This window comes from Poecilia reticulata, chromosome 1 (genome assembly GCF_904066995.2).
Source record: "Poecilia reticulata chromosome 1, P_reticulata-male-v2, whole genome shotgun sequence".
Taxonomy (NCBI): Eukaryota; Metazoa; Chordata; class Actinopteri; order Cyprinodontiformes; family Poeciliidae; genus Poecilia; species Poecilia reticulata.
Window position 1 is genome coordinate 20,586,650 of NC_088830.1, and position 18,474 is coordinate 20,605,123.

The 18,474-nt window shown below is 41.1% G+C and overlaps 1 protein-coding gene across 3 annotated transcripts in view; it reads right to left on the bottom strand.

Annotated features, from left to right (window-relative positions):
• The window catches only part of apbb2b (amyloid beta (A4) precursor protein-binding, family B, member 2b), a 55,921-nt gene that overhangs the window by 15,559 nt on the left and 21,888 nt on the right, over positions 1-18,474 (bottom strand). Inside the window, exons 2-11 of one of the 3 annotated variants that reach the window (XM_008413134.3) lie at positions 18,299-18,390; positions 17,862-17,928; positions 15,494-16,585; positions 6,213-6,457; positions 5,706-5,837; positions 4,667-4,738; positions 2,928-2,978; positions 2,026-2,111; positions 1,675-1,735; positions 512-658 (exon numbers count right to left, since the gene is read on the bottom strand). In XM_008413134.3, the coding sequence (XP_008411356.2) occupies positions 512-658; positions 1,675-1,735; positions 2,026-2,111; positions 2,928-2,978; positions 4,667-4,738; positions 5,706-5,837; positions 6,213-6,457; positions 15,494-16,565 (1,866 nt within the window). In that variant the 5' untranslated portion in view covers positions 16,566-16,585; positions 17,862-17,928; positions 18,299-18,390. Of the gene's footprint in view, positions 1-511; positions 659-1,674; positions 1,736-2,025; positions 2,112-2,927; positions 2,979-4,666; positions 4,739-5,705; positions 5,838-6,212; positions 6,458-10,333; positions 10,799-15,493; positions 16,586-17,861; positions 17,929-18,298; positions 18,391-18,474 lie in introns of those variants that run through there. The other 2 variants (XM_081608479.1, XM_008413173.3) reach the window with 2 other exon arrangements.

Here is an 18,474-nt window from a genome sequence, read left to right on the forward strand (position 1 = left end):
GTTTAGCAGCATGATGTGGATTATGTTTTGGTTAATCTTAGGTTTAGGAATAGACTAATATTGGTTAGGTTTGGGGGAAATGTCTGGATTAGGCATAAATGCAGTAACTAAAATGATTGCAAGTCAATACAAAGTTCCAATATGGGTAGAAATATGAACTTGTGTGCGTGCGTTCCTAGGTCTCTAAATAAATTATTCACTCCTAAAATAGGGGATGGATATAAAGGGCTATCAAAGGGGAGAAGAAGCTCTCTACTGCCGTGTCCTGTCAGTTCACATTAAATAAATCCACAGCACAGCGAGCAGCAAAAACCCCTTACTCTCTTCTTTCTCCTCACACCCACAAACCCATTGCTGTCATCTTGTTTCCATTTTACTTTATACTAATCTTTAATTTTTTTATTATTTTTTTACAGAGACTTCTTACCTCCAAACTATTTCACTTTAAATCATTTAGAAAATATTTTATAAACCCAAAACAAAGTTAGATATGGTACGCAGCGTCCCTCACCTCGCCCCAGATGCCGACGGTGTCCCGTATGTCGTTCTTGCAGTAGGACAGCTGTCGGATGCAGTTGTTGACGGCTACGCTGCTCTTCCCGGGGGCCAGGTCCTCCTCGGCCATCTCCACCCAACCCAAAGAGCGCACCGCAAAACACTGCAAACAAAAGCAGAACACGAGCGAGTTACACAATCGGCTTTCAGAGATGCACGATGATGACACACGACATGTTTGTTTAACCAGCAGTCGTGGGTTTGAAACTTTCTCTGCCGCTGTTTACTCCAAAGTAAACATAGAAAGCGCGGTGCAAATCATGGAGGTGACTCACAATGAGAGGGTGAGAGTCGAGTTACAGAGATTAAAGACACTTTTAGAATAATCAAAGTAAATGTGGAGTTGATTACCTTGACTTTGATAGAAGCAGCTACAAAATACTGCAGTGAGCTTTAATTTCTGATTGCTACCACATTACACTAATTTAGCTTAATACCACCAGGCTAAACAACCGTTTCAATCTACAATAAATCTATCCAGTAATCCAGCCAAATATTGACTTCACATTAGCCTCGCTGAATTGGACTGCAGACGAATCAGCATACTAATAATCCAGTTGCAAAATAAATCAGCCGGACGATGGAACTGTTTTTCAATTAACCTTAAAGCCTAAAGGCTTCATCATCTGGATCCTGGATTTGAATGTTTTTAAGACCACAGCAGGAAACCCACAGAAGTTCAACAAGAAATCATCCACTAGGGGGCAGTATTGTCCAGCTAGACAACTGCAGAAGAGAGAACGACATTAAATACCTTCTGTATTCAAATAGGCTGCAGACATTATTTAAATTATTTTCTTATCACAGCTTTATTCTCTTAAAAACGACATTCAGTATAATTTTTTTTTTTTTTTTTACCCATTTTTAACTGCTTCAGGTATTTTTCATGTCCAAGTAGAAATAAAAAACTACTTTAGAACTATCTCGAATCCTGAAATATATAAAAACAGAGAATCCTTTCATGGCAAGATGTCATAATATACTGAGAATTACCTCTATATGGTTGAGTGGTTACGACGAAAACAAAACAAGAATGCAAAGCTACCAAACAATTTAGATTCTTCATAGCATGGATGCAAATTGATAATAAACACACACGAAGTCACATGAATTCCTAACCTTAGCTTCTGGGTCACTGTTTACATTGCAGGACTCATTTTCCTCTGCGGTTGGACGATTCCTGAGAAGAAGGAAAAGATGCCAGCTAAAATAAAAACCTACATAAGATGAAGGACAGAAGAGCGCACATCAACAAAGGCTCTGTCTAATATTTAAATTCATGAGGTTTGCTTTTAACACATGATGCAAAGGAAGTCTTTGGACCACCTGAATGATGGTTGGCAAAATACTTACAGTAATAAAGCAATATAGTGTATATGTAGTAATAAAAAAGTGGATAGCAATGATATGATTCTAAATGCTTTTAACAGTCATTTAAATGAAATTTGCTACAGTTTACAGTCATTTTACCTGAGCTTGAGAGAAGCGTAGCGAAGTGTGGCGCCCTCAAACTCCTTCAGACTGGGGTCAGGGTTCACGGTGGCCGCCTGCAGGTCCTGATGCACAGAAGTAAAAAAAAAACAAAAAAAACGTCAAATTGATTAAAACAGTCCAAACAAACATCACTAACCTAATTTACACCTTAAAAGCTAAGCTTTTAATAATGAATGACAAAGTCATTACACCTGTTACTTATATATAAAGCCAAGGTTTAAAACATAAAAATGTTAAAACTGTTATTGGATGGCCAAATCTTCAGGCGGTGGCATAAATGCTGTGGTCAGTTGTAGTGAACATTTTATGTGGATTTAAACTGCTACACCGATGACTGACCTGATCATTTTATCACAATCTTGTTACTGAAAGCCCTAGACTTTAGAGAGGGTGTACTTTCTTTCATCATTACAACAAGAGTGCATTAAATGGATGATTTAAAACCCTGTGGGTGTTGGACCGAAGAGATGCAAACATTATGAAAACCAAAATCCAAACATCTTCAAGTCGCTCAGCATGTAACAGCATGCAGCCATGGACCTTTGGTAAATGAGAGAAGTGGTTGCACAGTACAGCATGACATGCTACATTGAGAAACGTTAATCATTGGATACACACATGTTCACATTATCTATGTGCAAACACATTTATAGCTGCGCAATTAGAATGAAAAGATGAGCATTTTTTAATCATGAGTAAAAAAAAAAAAAAAACAGCTGAAAGTGTTACTGCAGCCAGATAACGTATTCTTAAATGAGGTGACGTTTATGATGAAGCATCAGCCACACATGCTGCTGCCCAAGCAGTGAAATTCAAACGTGGGAGGGGGAGGACAGATGAGGAGCAGAAGTCATCAGCGTCGGGTTCGTAATACTTGCCTTCCACACTTCACTATCAATTTTTCCTCCAAATTCACTCCACACCTGCTTCTACACAAAGCATTAAGACACAAACACAGATGGCGTTGGGTCGACACATGGGAGGAGGAGGAGGAGGAGGAGAAAGAGGAGGAGGAGGAGGAGGAGGAGGAGGAGGAGGAGGAGGAGGAGGAGGAGGAGGAGGAGGAGGAGAAAGAGGAGGAGGAGGAGGAGGAGAAAGAGGAGGAGGAGAAAGAGGACGAGGAATAAATTCAGTTGAAAGTCATATGTGAAATAGTAATCGACAGTAAGTACAACCGGGCATTAGGGGGAAGTCATTTCAGAGAGGTCCGGCTTCATTTGGTGAACTTTGTTCCCTTATAAATGAAACCTTCTTTTGAAAATGGCTTTTTGAAATTAATCTGCTATATTTGCCTGATATTCAAATTTGATGGACGAGCTAAAAGATTTAAGGGTGACACACAAAACAAAAAGAAATTAGCTTTGTAGTCATTTTCCACTGCACTGAACATTCACATCTAAAGAAGGCATAAATATATAGCTGCTTAATGTTTACATTTACCGTATTTCTGCACTATAAGGCGCACCGGATTATAAGTAGCACCTTCAATGAATGGCCCATTTTAAAACTTTTTTCAAATATAAGGCGCACCGCATTATAAGGCGCATAGAATAGACGCTACAGTAGAGGCTGGAGTTACATTATGCATCCACTAGATGGAGCTGCACTAAAGGATGAATGTCTAAAGCCACTTTGTTGACATAAAGAATGTAAACAAAACAGTCCAACTCAAGTAGGCGAGGAGAGCCTTCCGCGACTAGGCTGAGGTGTGGCCGGACGATGGTCAACCTTCTCCGTTCGCGCACAGCATGTTCATGGAGAACGTGGTGCTAAATGACCTGCAGACGACCTGATAATCAGGTCGGTAGGTAGGTAGGTAGGTCAGTCAAACATTATTAACAAACCAGCGTTCTGACAACTATCCCAGCATGCACTGCGCACTTCTTATTCTACGGGGGAAAATGAAGTCAGCGGCTGCTTACCGTAGTTGCTAGACCTGTTGTGGCTCCATATTGGTCCATATATAAGGCGCACCGGATTATAAGGCGCACTGTCGGCTTTTGAGGAAATTGAAGGTTTTTAGGTGTGCCTTATAGTGCGGAAAATACGGTACTTAAAGTGAAGGCGCTGACCACTGGTAGTACATAGATCACCCACCAGTGGGCATAAGACAAGTATATAACTATATGCAGTAGATCTACTGGTGAAGAGGTAGAGGTCTCTGAAATATGCTAAAAAATTTTGGGTTTTTTTAGCATATTTTAGGAGTGCAATAATGGTGTCAATATTCCCTAATTATTGTGCTTCTTTGTAGCATTTTACCTCAACCCTAATAATAAACTATTGTTTAATATAATACACACCATTACAGAATACGCCTGTGATCGTTTAGGAAGCTTATAAAACATTTTTAACCTTCAAGAAACATTTAGATCAGTGAAAGTGTCCTTTTGTTATTTTGAAGACAATTACTTCAGAATGCATACAGAACCACTTCATGTCAAAATAAGAATATGTAGTACTTCAAATAAAGTTTCTTACTAGTTTTTATGCCGTGTCTGAAGCAAAAATAATGCGAAATCATACACTTGTAAAAGGAATCAATTGCCTCATTTTTGCTGCAAACAAACTGTTAATTACCAAGGGTACAGGACGGGCTACAGATTTATTCTCCTACCTTGTCTTCATCTTCATGATATTGTGAACGATTTTCTTGATCGGGCGTCTCCTGTAAGGACGTGGAACGAGGCTAAAAAGGGAAAGAAAAAGAGAAATTGAATAAAATCTGGAACATAGTGAACAGGATTCTATGTCAGTTTTCATTGAGAAGTGACAAAGACTCCAGCCAGAGGTCGCTCTCAACGGACTGACGGGCCAGAATCTCATTTGAGCACATCCATCCGTCAACATCGCTCCATTCTCCCAGGATCGATATTTTATCTAGACGTTGCTGCTCTCCATCAGCCTCCTTTCCTCTCTCCGCTTTACTCCATCATTCAGCATGATCGACCAACTGATTGTCGCAGCGCGGCCGCGTTCGACGCGTGAAACTTCAGGCCCAGCCGCAGATAGCGCCACAGTTTTAATAAAGAATGGGAAACCGTAGTAAATTCACGCAGTCTTCTTTACAGGTATCCAAACTTTCTAACATTTTGTCGAATTGCAACCACAGACGTCCACGTTACAGACAAAACGTGATGCATGTGTTTTCAGGGTTTTTTTGACAACTAAAAATCTAGAAAGTTTACTCTGATGCTACCAAATAAAGTCTTTCAGTGATTAATTCTTCAGACTTGATTTTCTATTCTGTGCCATCAACCTTCTAACAACTCCGGTCAATTTAAATAAATAAACTATTAAAAGAAAGCCAGAAGAAGTCATATTTTCAGTTTTCCACAAGAAATGTGAAGGACACAGAAAACACGTGGAAGAAGGTGATTGGGTTGGATGAGACAGGGCTTTAACTCTCAACCGAACTTTGACTAAGCCATCCCCACCTTAATGGTTAATTAGTGCTGAGAGCATCACGGTACAAACACAAAACTTGTGGCAAGACATGATAATCAATGTTCTCCGTCTAATACGACTGATTTAGAGTTGTTTTATAAATATACGCATTTGCAAAACCCATAAAAATTCCAGTGAGAATATTCTCAATGACAAGGAGACTTCGATCGTTTGTCCAACTACAAATTAACAGATGGCCAAATACTTACAAAGTAGCAGCTGTTGACAAATCCACATGTAGGGAAAGTGGACTCATGACTGGACAGCGGCTCCACTGAGCTGTCGGAGGTCGTGCTTCCCGAACGAGTCGACGCCCTGAAGAAGATCTCCGCCTGGCATGACTTTGTAAAAGAAAGCAGTTGTTCGAAAGAAGGTTGTCTCTGTTGCAAAGCTTCTGGTGAGCTCTGTGACCGTCTCTTAGCGTAACAATGTCTTAGTTTGTGTTTTAAAAGAAAATTGTTTATCATATTAAGAAAGACAGCAACTATAACAAACATGTTGTCTATCAGGACTTTTTTCTTAGATCCCAAGCTCAGAAAACGTCATAAACTCATCTAATCATCTAAGTATAAAATACCACATCCTTACACATCGTTACAAAATAGATTTGGATTTAGAAATCATAAACCGATTTCAAAACCCTATCAACAAGTGTAGACGCTTCAGCAGACTCATAAAACAACAAAAACAACCAAGTTCAGCTCATTTCCACTCACCTCGTGGTCGGGAGTGGTCAGGGGGCTCGGGGAGCCCTGGGAGTGTTTACGCGGCACGGGGGCCGTGGGGTCAGTCAGGGCCGGGGCCTCGTTTTGCCCAGCTGGAGGTGGACGGGCAGAGGGCCGCTCCCACTGGGTGGTGCCTGTAGGAATATGCCAGTAGTAGATACCGGCCATGTCTGTGATCTTCTTCCATCCTGGGGGCAAGTCGGGATCAGTCTGGAACGACTGCTCACTCCAGATATCTGCAGAGAGATTAAAACATTGAAATAAGACGTGCAGACCCTTCACATGCTTTCCAGACAGTATTCACAAGCCCTTACGTCCGTTTTAAAACTAAATTTTGAACTCAATTTCCACAACGTGTAGAAAACCAGAAAACAATTTGCTGCTTAACTGAAATAATCTATATCAAACACCCCAAAAAATAAGACAAATTCACAAATAACCACACTGGTACAACTGACTGCACAGAAAGTTACTCTTCTGAATGATCCAGCTGCTCTCTGAGCTGAAGGAACAGCTGTCCAGGATTACAAAACCACTCTGCAGCTGTCTTTTAAATAAGCCATGTCTCCATGTTCTCGAGAAACACAAACAAATCGTGTTAATACAATTATGCAACATACACACACACACGCACGCACACACACAATGGTCCAGACCTATTTAGAAAAGTGATCATACAGGCAGAAATAGATAGAACACAAAAAGTACAACCAAACACTGGGCTCAGTTTTAAAACAATAAAGAGATACATTTGAAACGCACTAGCAAAAGAATAGCCTTCAATAGCATTGCAAGACATATCATTACTTAATGAGTCTTGTAATTGTGTCTGCTTCTTCTTGGAAGTTTAGATTAATTCATTGGTTTTATTCTTTGTTTTCTTTTTTTAAAAGAACCGATCTCAAGTCTAACGCTAAGCCTAAAGTATCCATCATCAAATGTGGGAACAATAAACATGGATGTTTCTACTATCTGACTAATTCAAGTTGTATTACATTAAATCGAGGACACTCTTAAGGGGGGAGGGGGGGGGGTTCTATTTTAGAAAAGAGATCAAAAGTAAAAGACACTTTTGAGGGAAACAACTAAACAAGCTGGCAACATGAGCTCTGCAAGTATTCAGCTCCAGTTTCCACTTTGTCACATTAAAACCTTGAACTTCTCTGTGTTTCGCAGGAATTGTATGTTAGCCCAAAGCACAGGAATAACCAACTGTGATGCAGAAAGTAAATAATACATTTCTTTCCAAATGTTTTGCAGATGAAAATCAGCAAAAGTGTGGTATGATTTTGTACTTATGCTCCCTCTAAAACTCTAAAACCCTGAAATCAAACGTAAAGCCTAGTTGTCTTTCAACGTTACCCACATCTATCCTCTGTATGACTCAGGCGGGAACATGATGTTTAAAATGATCTTTCCTCCATTGTGCGCTCGGTTGAAGCATGGAGGAAACACTGAAGGTGGGAATGTAAATCGTCGCACGCAGAAGCCCAATGAGGCCGAGAAGAGTTTGTTTTAAAACGGCACCAACTGTCTTAAAAACATGTGAGCTCGCTCAACCGCAGTGAGCGACAAAAACAAAACATCCTCTAGAGGCGCGCTTCCACTTTGGGTTCCTGAAGGATTTCACTGCAGAACTTAACTTCCCAAAACCGTTTTGCTGATTGTTCCTTTTGTTCTGTAATGCAATTACAACACTAAGCTTGCAGGAAAGAGGAAAAGATAGGACAACGTCCATCGAGATCACAATCGGATATGAAATTACAATTTATGACTATTTTGTTTTGATTAAGCTCTGAATCAGAAGAAAGCGGCTTTAATTCAGAGGAAATTTGTCTTAAATAAGCAAGCCCTGTGAGACGAAGCCTGTCTAAACATTAACCACTCACAAACATACAGCAGCCGTTGCGCCATTCAAACTTAAAATTGATGTGTAATCAACAAGCCTCGGCAGTTATTGCTTTAATCTGGATCTCAGAGCATAAACACTGCAAAATATTCTAATTTCACTGGTTAAAATCTCATAAAGGCTTTGACGAGAGCGCAACCCTTTCTATATTCATAGATCTCCCCTCATAGAAAGTGTCATAGATTGGTGAATTCGATTGGCATAGTTAAATACAAACTCTGTAAAACGCAGTCATGTTCAGCATCTGTGGCTGGGTTTAGAGATTGTGTTTGCAAATAAAAATACTTATTTAAACTGTTTGCAGTATTTCTTGAAGCTGAAGCCCTTCTCAGCTAGCAGAAGGCAACATCTGCTCGCAGAGCAGTTGACCGTAGCCGTAATTTACGGGGCAGTAAGACGTTTAGAGGAAGAGCAAGCCGTGCAGTTACCAAAAACACACTCGCACACGTCACCAGAGAATCACGCACATTCACGGAACCACTGACGGCATGTTTGTGTGCAGAAAGTGAAGTTTGCAGATAAAGTAGTAAAAAGAAAAAGATGCCAGGCTGCAACGCAGGTTTTAGCAACTCATAAAGGTGATATAAGCTCTGATGGACTGGCCAGCTGGAACAAGTGTGTGTGTGTGTGTGTGTGTGTGTGTGTGTGTGTGTGTGTGTGTGTGTGTGTGTGTGTCTGTTGTGATTGGAAAGTAATCTTAAAGTGCTGATGATACTGATGAAACATGTTGCCATGACAGCAGGCCATATGTTATCATTATGACTTGGTCTATTCTGATTGAGATGAAACTGTAAAACATGTGCTTACACACACACATGCACACACACACACACACGCACGCACGCACGCACGCACGCACGCACGCACGCACGCACGCACGCACGCACGCACGCACGCACACTCCAAACAGAGTTAAAAAGATATCAAATTACAATATCCAAGGAAATAGAGTTCACTTAAAAGAAAATGCAAATATTTAATGTCCTCAAAAGAGTTTTTATATGCCACATTTTACCATGTTAATGATAAACTTTAACTTGTTTGTCCATAAAGTCACAGACATAACGGAGAAGTGAAGTGGAAGATAAATGACACATACAGTGTGTTGGATTTTGCGTTTAGTTCATAGTATAACTTAACAAGACGCTCAAAATTTCTCATTTTCTTTTTTTGTTATTTTTTTCTCAAAAGATTTCTACTTCATTCGCCTAAAATTAGGTCTTTATTCTGGTAATATTAAAACTTTATTCTCATGTGACTGTATTCTTGCAATATTATGATTGTATTTTCATAATTAATATAAATAAAATATCTTAGCCTGGCCCCAATATTCCATCAATAGAGTTGACTTGAATACAAAGTCCAAATAAATAGAAGCTGTAAAACAAATGGTAGGCACCGGGTACGAATAGTTTTGCAGGAAACGGCACGTTGACGACACGAGGTGCTGTCCTGGTACTCCAGCGTCTTCCAGAGCAAGGAACTGCGGAGCAATTTCTGCTGGGAGATGGAGTTCTATAAGCCGAGGGGGGAAGAAAATAGGTCAAAGCGAATGAGGCTTCAACGGAGAGACGCTGACTGTCTGGAGTGATCAGGAGGAAGGACTGTGACAGAACTCAGGCCAGCGTGAGACGAGTGGAAATAGATTACACAATGACGACACAGAAAGGAGGAAACACTGTTGGAGAAAATGTGAGGAGAGCTGAGGCTGTTTTGAATCTTTGGAGGCTTCATCGCGGATCAACACCATCGGCGGCGGTCTCTGCAAACGCTGTGGGAGCCGAGGGACGACTTAGCATGCATGCGATGATGCACGCTGCTGTTGTAGTGCACTTAAAATGTTGATTAAAAAAAAAAATGCCATACATGAGCAACAGAGGCACTAGCCTGTGACAGCCCCAGCTATTACGCAGTTCCGTGCAAGAATACAGTTAAGCAGAGCAGAGGGGGAAGGGAGCAAAACACCTGAACACACACACACATGTTCCCTCTGGCAAACACTGCCATGCTCCCCCCCTCTGTCAGTCTCTTATCACTGGAACGATGCGGCATGCACAGAGCAGACAACAACATGAACTTCGTGTTGGAGGAAACACGGATATCTACAAATCTGCACACACACACTTACAGAGACACACTCAGACAGCGCTCAAACTCTAAGCCCACAGTGAAGCCTCCAGCAGATCCCGACAAATCCACCTACCCTCGTAATTGACAATCACAATGGCCAGCATATAGTCTTTCCCCAGCATCATAGTTAGCTAGCTGCCTCTCACAGCCAAGAACCTGCTGCTGTAATCAAAGCAAAAACCCCAGACAGACAGAAAAAGAGACAGAGAGAGAGAGAGAGAAGGACAGAGAGAGAGGGAGAGTGAGGGGGACACAGCAGAGAGAGGGTTGAGGGGAATGAAGGAGAAAAGAGCCGTGGGTGGTCGTATTCAGATACGAAGCAGATTTTCTGTGAAAACAAAATCTAAAAAACAGGCTAAAGCAGCGCTGAGATAAGTGCAAGCAAGACAGGGAGAGAAAGAGGCTGAGACAGAGGAGAAGGGAGAGAGGTCGTGCATCCCCTGCAGTTGAACTAGGTTTGCTGCTGTTGTTGTTGTCTTCCAAGTGGAGCATCAAACAAAACCCGTCTCCTTTTTCTGTACCCAAACGAGCACATCTGAGCCCACGGTGATAAATTAACAATGGAGAACAAGCAAGTCCTCTAATGAGAATGCTGATCACCTTTTTTCCTTCTCCACCTTCCCTTTTGGTGTGCATCAGATGTAGCAGGAATGCAATGAAGAGGTGGAGGAGCACAGATCAACAGGACGCTAAAGAAAACCTGATGTTTTTAAAAAGACATTTCGAGACCGACTCGATGATAAAACACACGACAGAAGGTTGCTCTCTTGTGGGTGCTTCATTTTTGCCTCCGTTTCAAGCAGCGATGTCCTGATTTGAACCCTGGTGGCTCAGGGTCCGGCTCAGAAACCCCTCACAAAAGTTCATTTTGTTAGCTGTACTTCCAACCAGACATGTGGCACAGTTTTGCAGAGCACTTTTTTTTTTTGACACTTGTTTTTTTGACGATGTGGCTGAAAACCACATCGCGAGATTAGGGTTTCATATCAGCCAATATCAATAATTATTGATAAGTTAAATATCTGAATTTCTACCATACTGACGGAACCTTTCCAGTTTCATCCACAGTTTTAACTCCACACCATTATCATGTTTGAGCTGTTATGAGGCTTACGGTGGCAGGACCTTAAACTGTTGCTGAGAAAGTTACTCTGCAGGTTGTTGCTAGGTAACCAAAGAGTTAGCAAGTCAGTTGATGTCACCAACCGTGCTTAGTTGGCGACGTCTACATCTCAGTGTTTTTAAGCAAATACATGCCAGCGATTTTCCAAAATATTAAAATTAATAAATGATTTTTGCCAGGACTCTGTACTGGCTGAGGGCTTTAGGGGCTGTAAAACAACTCAGACCAGAACATCTCTTAATTTGTCAAAGTATGTGACAGCTGAAGGATATTCTTAGTCATGCAGGTTGTGGTCGTCATGGAGGTGTGATTATAGGTCAGCTCGACTTTCTCTCTTGTTTCTAGGAGATGGTATATCTTCAAATGTAAACAACCCTCCAGCTTCAGTCCATCGTCTTGAAACTCAGCATCGATTATTAAAACTGAAGGTTTTCAAATAAGAGCTGCAGCGTCTTTAAGAAACGAGGAAGACCTGTTGCTTTCTGTTCAAGGATCGAAAAAGCTGGAGAATGTATGAGAAATGTGAAGGAAATTTCTTAAATAGGACACAAGTGGCTCTCTTTAGTTCTACATGCCTCTGTTTTTCCATCAAAGTCTTCGACTGTGTCTGTAATGTACATAGCCAGAGGTCTACTAAACTTAAAGGCAGTAATTAGACGATGAAGTACAAGGAAAGCACAAAGAACAGGATCTGCAAGCTTTTTAGTTTGTGTTGGTCTTCTAACAAAAAGTCTCTGCATCACTAAAAAAAACAGACAAACTCCAGCGCATGAGCCTAAGTACCATAATGTAGGAATGTTCAATGACAATGTATTTCACATTTAATGCAGTGTTGGGTAGAACTATGTTTAAATGACCAAGAAAAATAGTTCCAAGAATTACTTTGTAATTCTTGGAATTACATAATAATTCCATAATAATTATATATAAAAATACATAATAATTACATAATAATTCCAAAGCATTACTGTTTAATAATATTCAAATATCCAAAGCTCATATACCGCTAAGGTATATCGTTAGTCTTAATATAATACTATTTATCAGCAAGGTGTTTAAAGAGAAATCTGAATCTACTTAGTGCAAAAAACCTGGGCTTGTTAATTCAGAGTGGTAAAATCTGATTAATCTTAGTGCGAAGATATATGAAAGAGCAATATGAGAGAAGCAAACTGTTTCAAATCCTATGTCTAACAGCGGGCTGTGCAGTAGGTAGCACTGTTGAAAGCAATTTTGATTTAGTTATGTGAATGTGGTCAAGATTTGTTTTCTGACACCAAAATATAAAGAAATACATCTTTCAACATCTATTTTTCTCCTTTTCATTAGTCAGCACAGAAAGCAATACAACTATCACCGCCAGTGTATACGATCACAACCCAATATTTAAAATAGAAACAAGAACACCGAGATTAAGCCTCAGAGATCAGACAAGTGAACTGTGTTGCTCAATAGACGGTATGGAAATGGAAATTCACAAAGATCTGCTGCTGACAATCAAATTTGCAAAGAAATGAAACACAGACGCTCTGAGTCTTCAACTTGACAGAACAGTGAGTCCTCGGGGAAGCAGCAGGGGAGGGGAAAAAAAAAAAAGCTCTACATCTGCAGGACACAAATTGGTTTTCAGTAGTGAACAGTGTCAGAGATCATGGCTGAAGAAGATGGAAGTATTTCATTTGTCTGATGGGGCCCAAATGAAAACTTTAGCATCTTATTTTAACACAATGCTGACAAGATACAGTGGGAATATCAAAAGATGCTGCTCGAGACATTAGCAGTAAGTGCTTTGAAAAAGGACAGGATGACAAAAGAGCTCATTCTACATAAAATCCAGGAAAAGAGAAAAACTGCCGGACACAGTTTTACCACAGATGAACTTGAAAAGTCGCCTTAAATTAGAAAAAAAAACAGATTTTCAAATTACAACGATGGATCCTTGCAAGTTTATTTTTCATCCCTAGAGTCAAAAACAAAGTCTTATTTCCTAAGAGCTTGGGCGATTAATAAAAAAAGCAACGTGAAATCCTATTATATTAAGCAAAACACAAATCCTTTGATTTCTCATTCTAAAAAAAAATGCAAAAAAAAAAAATCTCAAGGGCACAAAACATTGAGATTTTTTTAGAATGAGAAATCTCATTCTAAAAAATTAGATTTTTTAGAATGAGATGATTTAGAATGAAAAACATGCTGAAACATTTTTCAGCATGTTTTTCAGCAACATGCTGAAAAATCAGCATGTTGCTGATTTTTCAGCAACATGCAAATGAATTGGCTCCTAGAGGTGCTTGGATTGTGGGCACAAGTAAAAAACTTTACTGACTCAGTCATCGTTAATGTGTGTGCAAGTGCTGTAGTTGAAACTCTAATGGAGGGAAAGCAGAACAGGACTTGCACAGAAAACAAAATGAGTTTAAATATTGACCTGAGATCAGCTATAACACCTGGATGGTGCTATTTATGAGGAAATGTATATGCAGATGACCAAGCTGCTGTGTCTGACAATGTACAGCTGCTAGTACATTAAAGAACGAGTTGCCTGCACTCATAAAAATATCTCTCTGCCAAAGCCAAACAGCTTCTGGTAGAGTCAGTGTGATAGTGTGGGGCAGCATCTCCCTCACTGGGGGGAAAAAAGGCTTAGAAAGCAAACTCATCGCAGAGAATCAAGGTTAAGATTCTGCAACCCGAGGCAAACCCACATCTCCAGTCTTAGAGCTAAGCTCTGTCCTCACAGAACGGGATTTACCAGAGACAACCTCCGGAGTTTGGGAGAAGAGAGAATGGACCGAACCTTAGCAAACACTTGTCAGATCAGAGCTTGAGTGTGTGCGTCTTCTCAGAGCGACCAACACAAACACACAGTGGCTATAAATTCTGGCAGAAAAAAATGAGATGCCGTCCCACAGCAGTGTGAGACCACGCTGGTGACGGGCATTAGGAGGAGGTGACAGACTGTCGTGGTTTTGTTCTCCGTCACACTGCTGAAGCCTCTATTTGTTTCATGAATACACGGCCAATGTGTCTCGTTTCATTCAAACCTCAATCACCAAAACCAATCAACGTCATGAAACCAGGGCTGGGCAATGTGGACTTAAAAGTTTTATTCTAATATTTTATGGTGCTATTGTGATGACCATAGAAATGGCAATAAGAACTACTAATTTATTACTTTTTCTTTTAGGTAATTGTAAAAGTGTGACTGTATGGCACAGCAATCATAGCCCATTTAGGACACCGGTCACATAAAAATGTGTGATTTGTATCACTAAAAGGATTGCATTCAATCATATATTCAAATTTATTGAAATGTATTGATAAAAATCATATCATGATAGGAAATTTGTCACGATAAGTGATAAGCAATACGATAAATGCCCACCCAAACATGAAGCACAAGTCAGTAGCAGAAGAATCTGCTTTGCTGTGGCTGAAAGGATTTGGCAGGCTTTTTATTGGAATAACTCAAACACTCAGCTCTGCTACTAAACCCAGAGATGCATTTTCTAACTACTGTGGTGCCATTTAAAGGGGGACGCACACAGGCTTTCCGACAAGATAACATTTAATGCCCACAAGCTGTAAAGAAGTAACTGACCAATGAAAAACATCAGTTTCTCAAAGCAAGTGTGTATTTAATATAAGAGGGTCTTTTTTGAAAAAAGAAAAAAAACAGACCTCCATAACATTTAGCAGAAAAATAGTCAGGCAGAGATTTTGTGTTAATTCATTGCAGATGGGCAGAGCTGACCGACTAACCACCCATGAGGTTACAAGGCCAGTACCAGGAGAGCCCAGAGCTGCAGCATTTGTTATTCTGTAAATGCATAACTGTTTCCATGCGCAAACAGAGTTACCATAAATGGAAACATGTCATCATGAGAGGATGGCTGCAACCACTACAGAGCACGCACACACACGCACACACACACGCACACAAGCACACGCACACTCACACACGCACGCACGCGCGCGCACACACACACACACACAAAAAGTCCAGTGTGTGGCACTTGGCCTCACAAACAATCTGCCAGCAAACAACAGAAGCTATAAAGTTTAATGCAATAAAGTCTTTACAGCAGTAGTCTGATTTTGTGCGAGTACCTGTCTCCTCTGGGGAGTTGCTGTCCTGGGACAGGGTAGTCCAGCTCAGCTCTTCGTCACTGGGGTTCAGATTCTGGATGCGGTTCAACGCACAGTCCGTCTTTGCTCCAGTCCTCCGGTCCTTCTTTGTCTCTGGAGAGGAGGAGGAAGAGGAGGGGCAGGAGGCAGCAGAGAGCAGGCGGGTGTCTTCTGGACTGCCTTGCCTTGGCGGGGAGAGCGGGGGACGAACCTCGGAGTTCTTTTCTGATTGGAGGAGCGCGAGGTTGGACTGGAGTTCGGAGATGATCTCAGAACCTGAAGAGACTTTGCAATCCTTCACGGGAGAATTGGGGTTCAGCATCAGCAAAGGCTTCTTCTCCTCCTCCTCCTCCTCCTCCTGCTCCTCATCCTCCAGCTCCTCCACCACCTCGTCTTCCTCCATCTTCATCTTCGATGGGATTTCCTTTTCGGACAGAATGCTTATGTCGTCGGGCTCCTCCGCCTCAACACTCAAGTCAAAGTCTAAATCTGCCGTATTGCCGTTCAGCTTAGTCTCGCCCGTCCAGTTAATGTTACAATCTGCATCCGATTCCGTTTTCTGCTCCGACTCGGCGTCGCTGGCAGAACCCGGCCGCTGCTCACCGTCCAGCTCAAACAACACATCCTCCTCTCGGTCGTTGTTCGTCAGAGAGTGGCTGTCTTGCTCTTCTACCGTGTTAACATTGGGATCGTCGGAAATAGGCTCCGGATTGCACTCGGGGTCTGTCGGGTCGGGGTCGGTTGTGTTTTTATTGTGGTCCTGACCGGCTTTACGCAGCTGGTTGGCCCCGTTCTTGGCCAGCTTGGGGTTGTTGGGGGCTGCAGGCTGCGACGGGGGCGAAGACAGCGATGCTGAAGGTGGCGCGATTTCTCCGAGGCCCATGGCGGCCTGGATGCTCGTGAGCGCGTACTTTTTGCGACACTTGGGTGGCGTGGCCGAGCCTTGCTTGATGACGTCGCCGCTGAGCAGCTGGTTGTGTGAAGAGCGGAGGCTGAGAGAGGTGGGAGGCGTGGCAGCGGGGCCGTTGCGATTGGTCACATCCACTGACATCATTGTGACACGAGACAGAGGACCTGCAATAGAAAACGAATTGGAGATGAATACATTTGACAACGTACGCTATCATAAGAAAAAAAAAAACAAACCTGATTCGCTAGAATATCATAAATTGGCTCTGTCCTGAGTGAGCAGTGAAGGCTGCTGTGAGTAAGATGATTTCATACTGTGGCTGTGGCCAAGTTTTACCAGGCCCCTCCGCTGCAATCAGTAGGAAAATCTGACTCCAGCAAAGGACTGAGATGAGTTTAGTTAAAATATTGTGAACTAAAATGCTTAAATTAACACAGAAACAAAAAGATAGAGCCCTAAATAACCTATTTAGATAGTTTATCAGAAAAAAAAAGTTGATTTGGGGATTAGTTACACGTTAATGTACTGACCCTAGTGATTCAATACATTCAAATAAATGGATAATCCCTTTATATTTAGCTGATATCCTACAAATAAGCTTTAAAACTAGATATTTGAAGGTTCACATGATGACAGTATTATTCAAAAATCCCCTTTCCATTGCCATAATTTACCTAGAAAAAATATATATATTTTAAGTCCTTTAATCCTCACCAACAGTTACTCAATACTTTTTAAATTAAAATTAAGCATTTTTGTTCAAGCTTCCTTAATGAAGATCTAGCCTAAAGCATCAGAGGTCTGAGTGATTAATTTATATTAAATATAGGAGATATATCATTTATAGGTACTAACTGGATTAAACTATCAGCTTCACATGAATGTTTTTCATTTTTCAATTTTTACAACTACTTCACAGCTAATTTTACAACATTTCTAAGATGCTTTAAATAATAATGTGAGAGGTAAAGAAGGATATTCCATCTCTGGCAATTCTGTGTTCAGTAATATCTTTTTTCGAAAATGTGCAAGATTGTTCAAACATACAAAAAGCGATGCTGATCATATTACAGCATATTATACTTACTTGCGCATAAATGTTGAAAACATGGTTTGGTTTGAGTGGTAATGAACACCAAGAAAAATAAGACAAATCAAAGGATTTTTTTAATATATATATATATTTGGCTCTTATTTTTTTTATTTCATGCATGAGAGTTTAGGTCAGTGGTTCTTAACCTTTTTTGGGGTACTGAACCCCCCAGTTTCATATGTGCATTCACTGAACCCTTCTTATCCCCCACCCCCGACAAACAAAATACTTTGCCAACCGACTCACCGAACCCCTGGGGTTCGATCGAACCCAGGTCGAACACTGGTTTAGGTACCAAGCAGGTTAAAGTAAAAACTGGACGTTGAGACTCGATGTGAATTTCTTACCTGTTGGGTATGAAGTCACTGATCGGCACCGCTCGCCGCTTGGAGCTCTGAAGACTCAGTTGCAGATCTGAGCACCACAGAGAGAAAAAGAGACAGCAAAAGGATGATCAGTGAAGAGTGAAAGGAATCCTGAGTACTTCTTGGATGGTCCTCAGAGACCCAATTCATCCACGTGGAACCCGACTGCCGTGGGTTTCTGTGGAAACCTACAGCTCTGTTAGGCTGTGAGGATTCCTGAGACATCACAGTTACCAAAAAGGAAAAAAAAAAAAAAAAAGTGAATGTACCTCACCTCACGATGTCTGAATTGTATAGATTATGAACAACACCAACAGCTTGTAAAGAATGAATTCAGAACCAGACTTTTACTTGGACTCTTATCAAAAATGCATGCCTTACAGGACACGTTAAAAGAAGAAAGAAAACTTAATACTTACCAGAAAACTATGACTTTTGAGAAACACCAGGATGCTGCAGGTCCATGTTGGTAGTCCGCAGCGCCTTCTTCGTCCACTGAAGCAGCAGTGCACTGAGGGAACAAAATATAAAACAGGATTAATAACAGGGCGCGAGGCAGGGTGAGCAGAGAGAGAAGAGGGGGCACACATGAGGA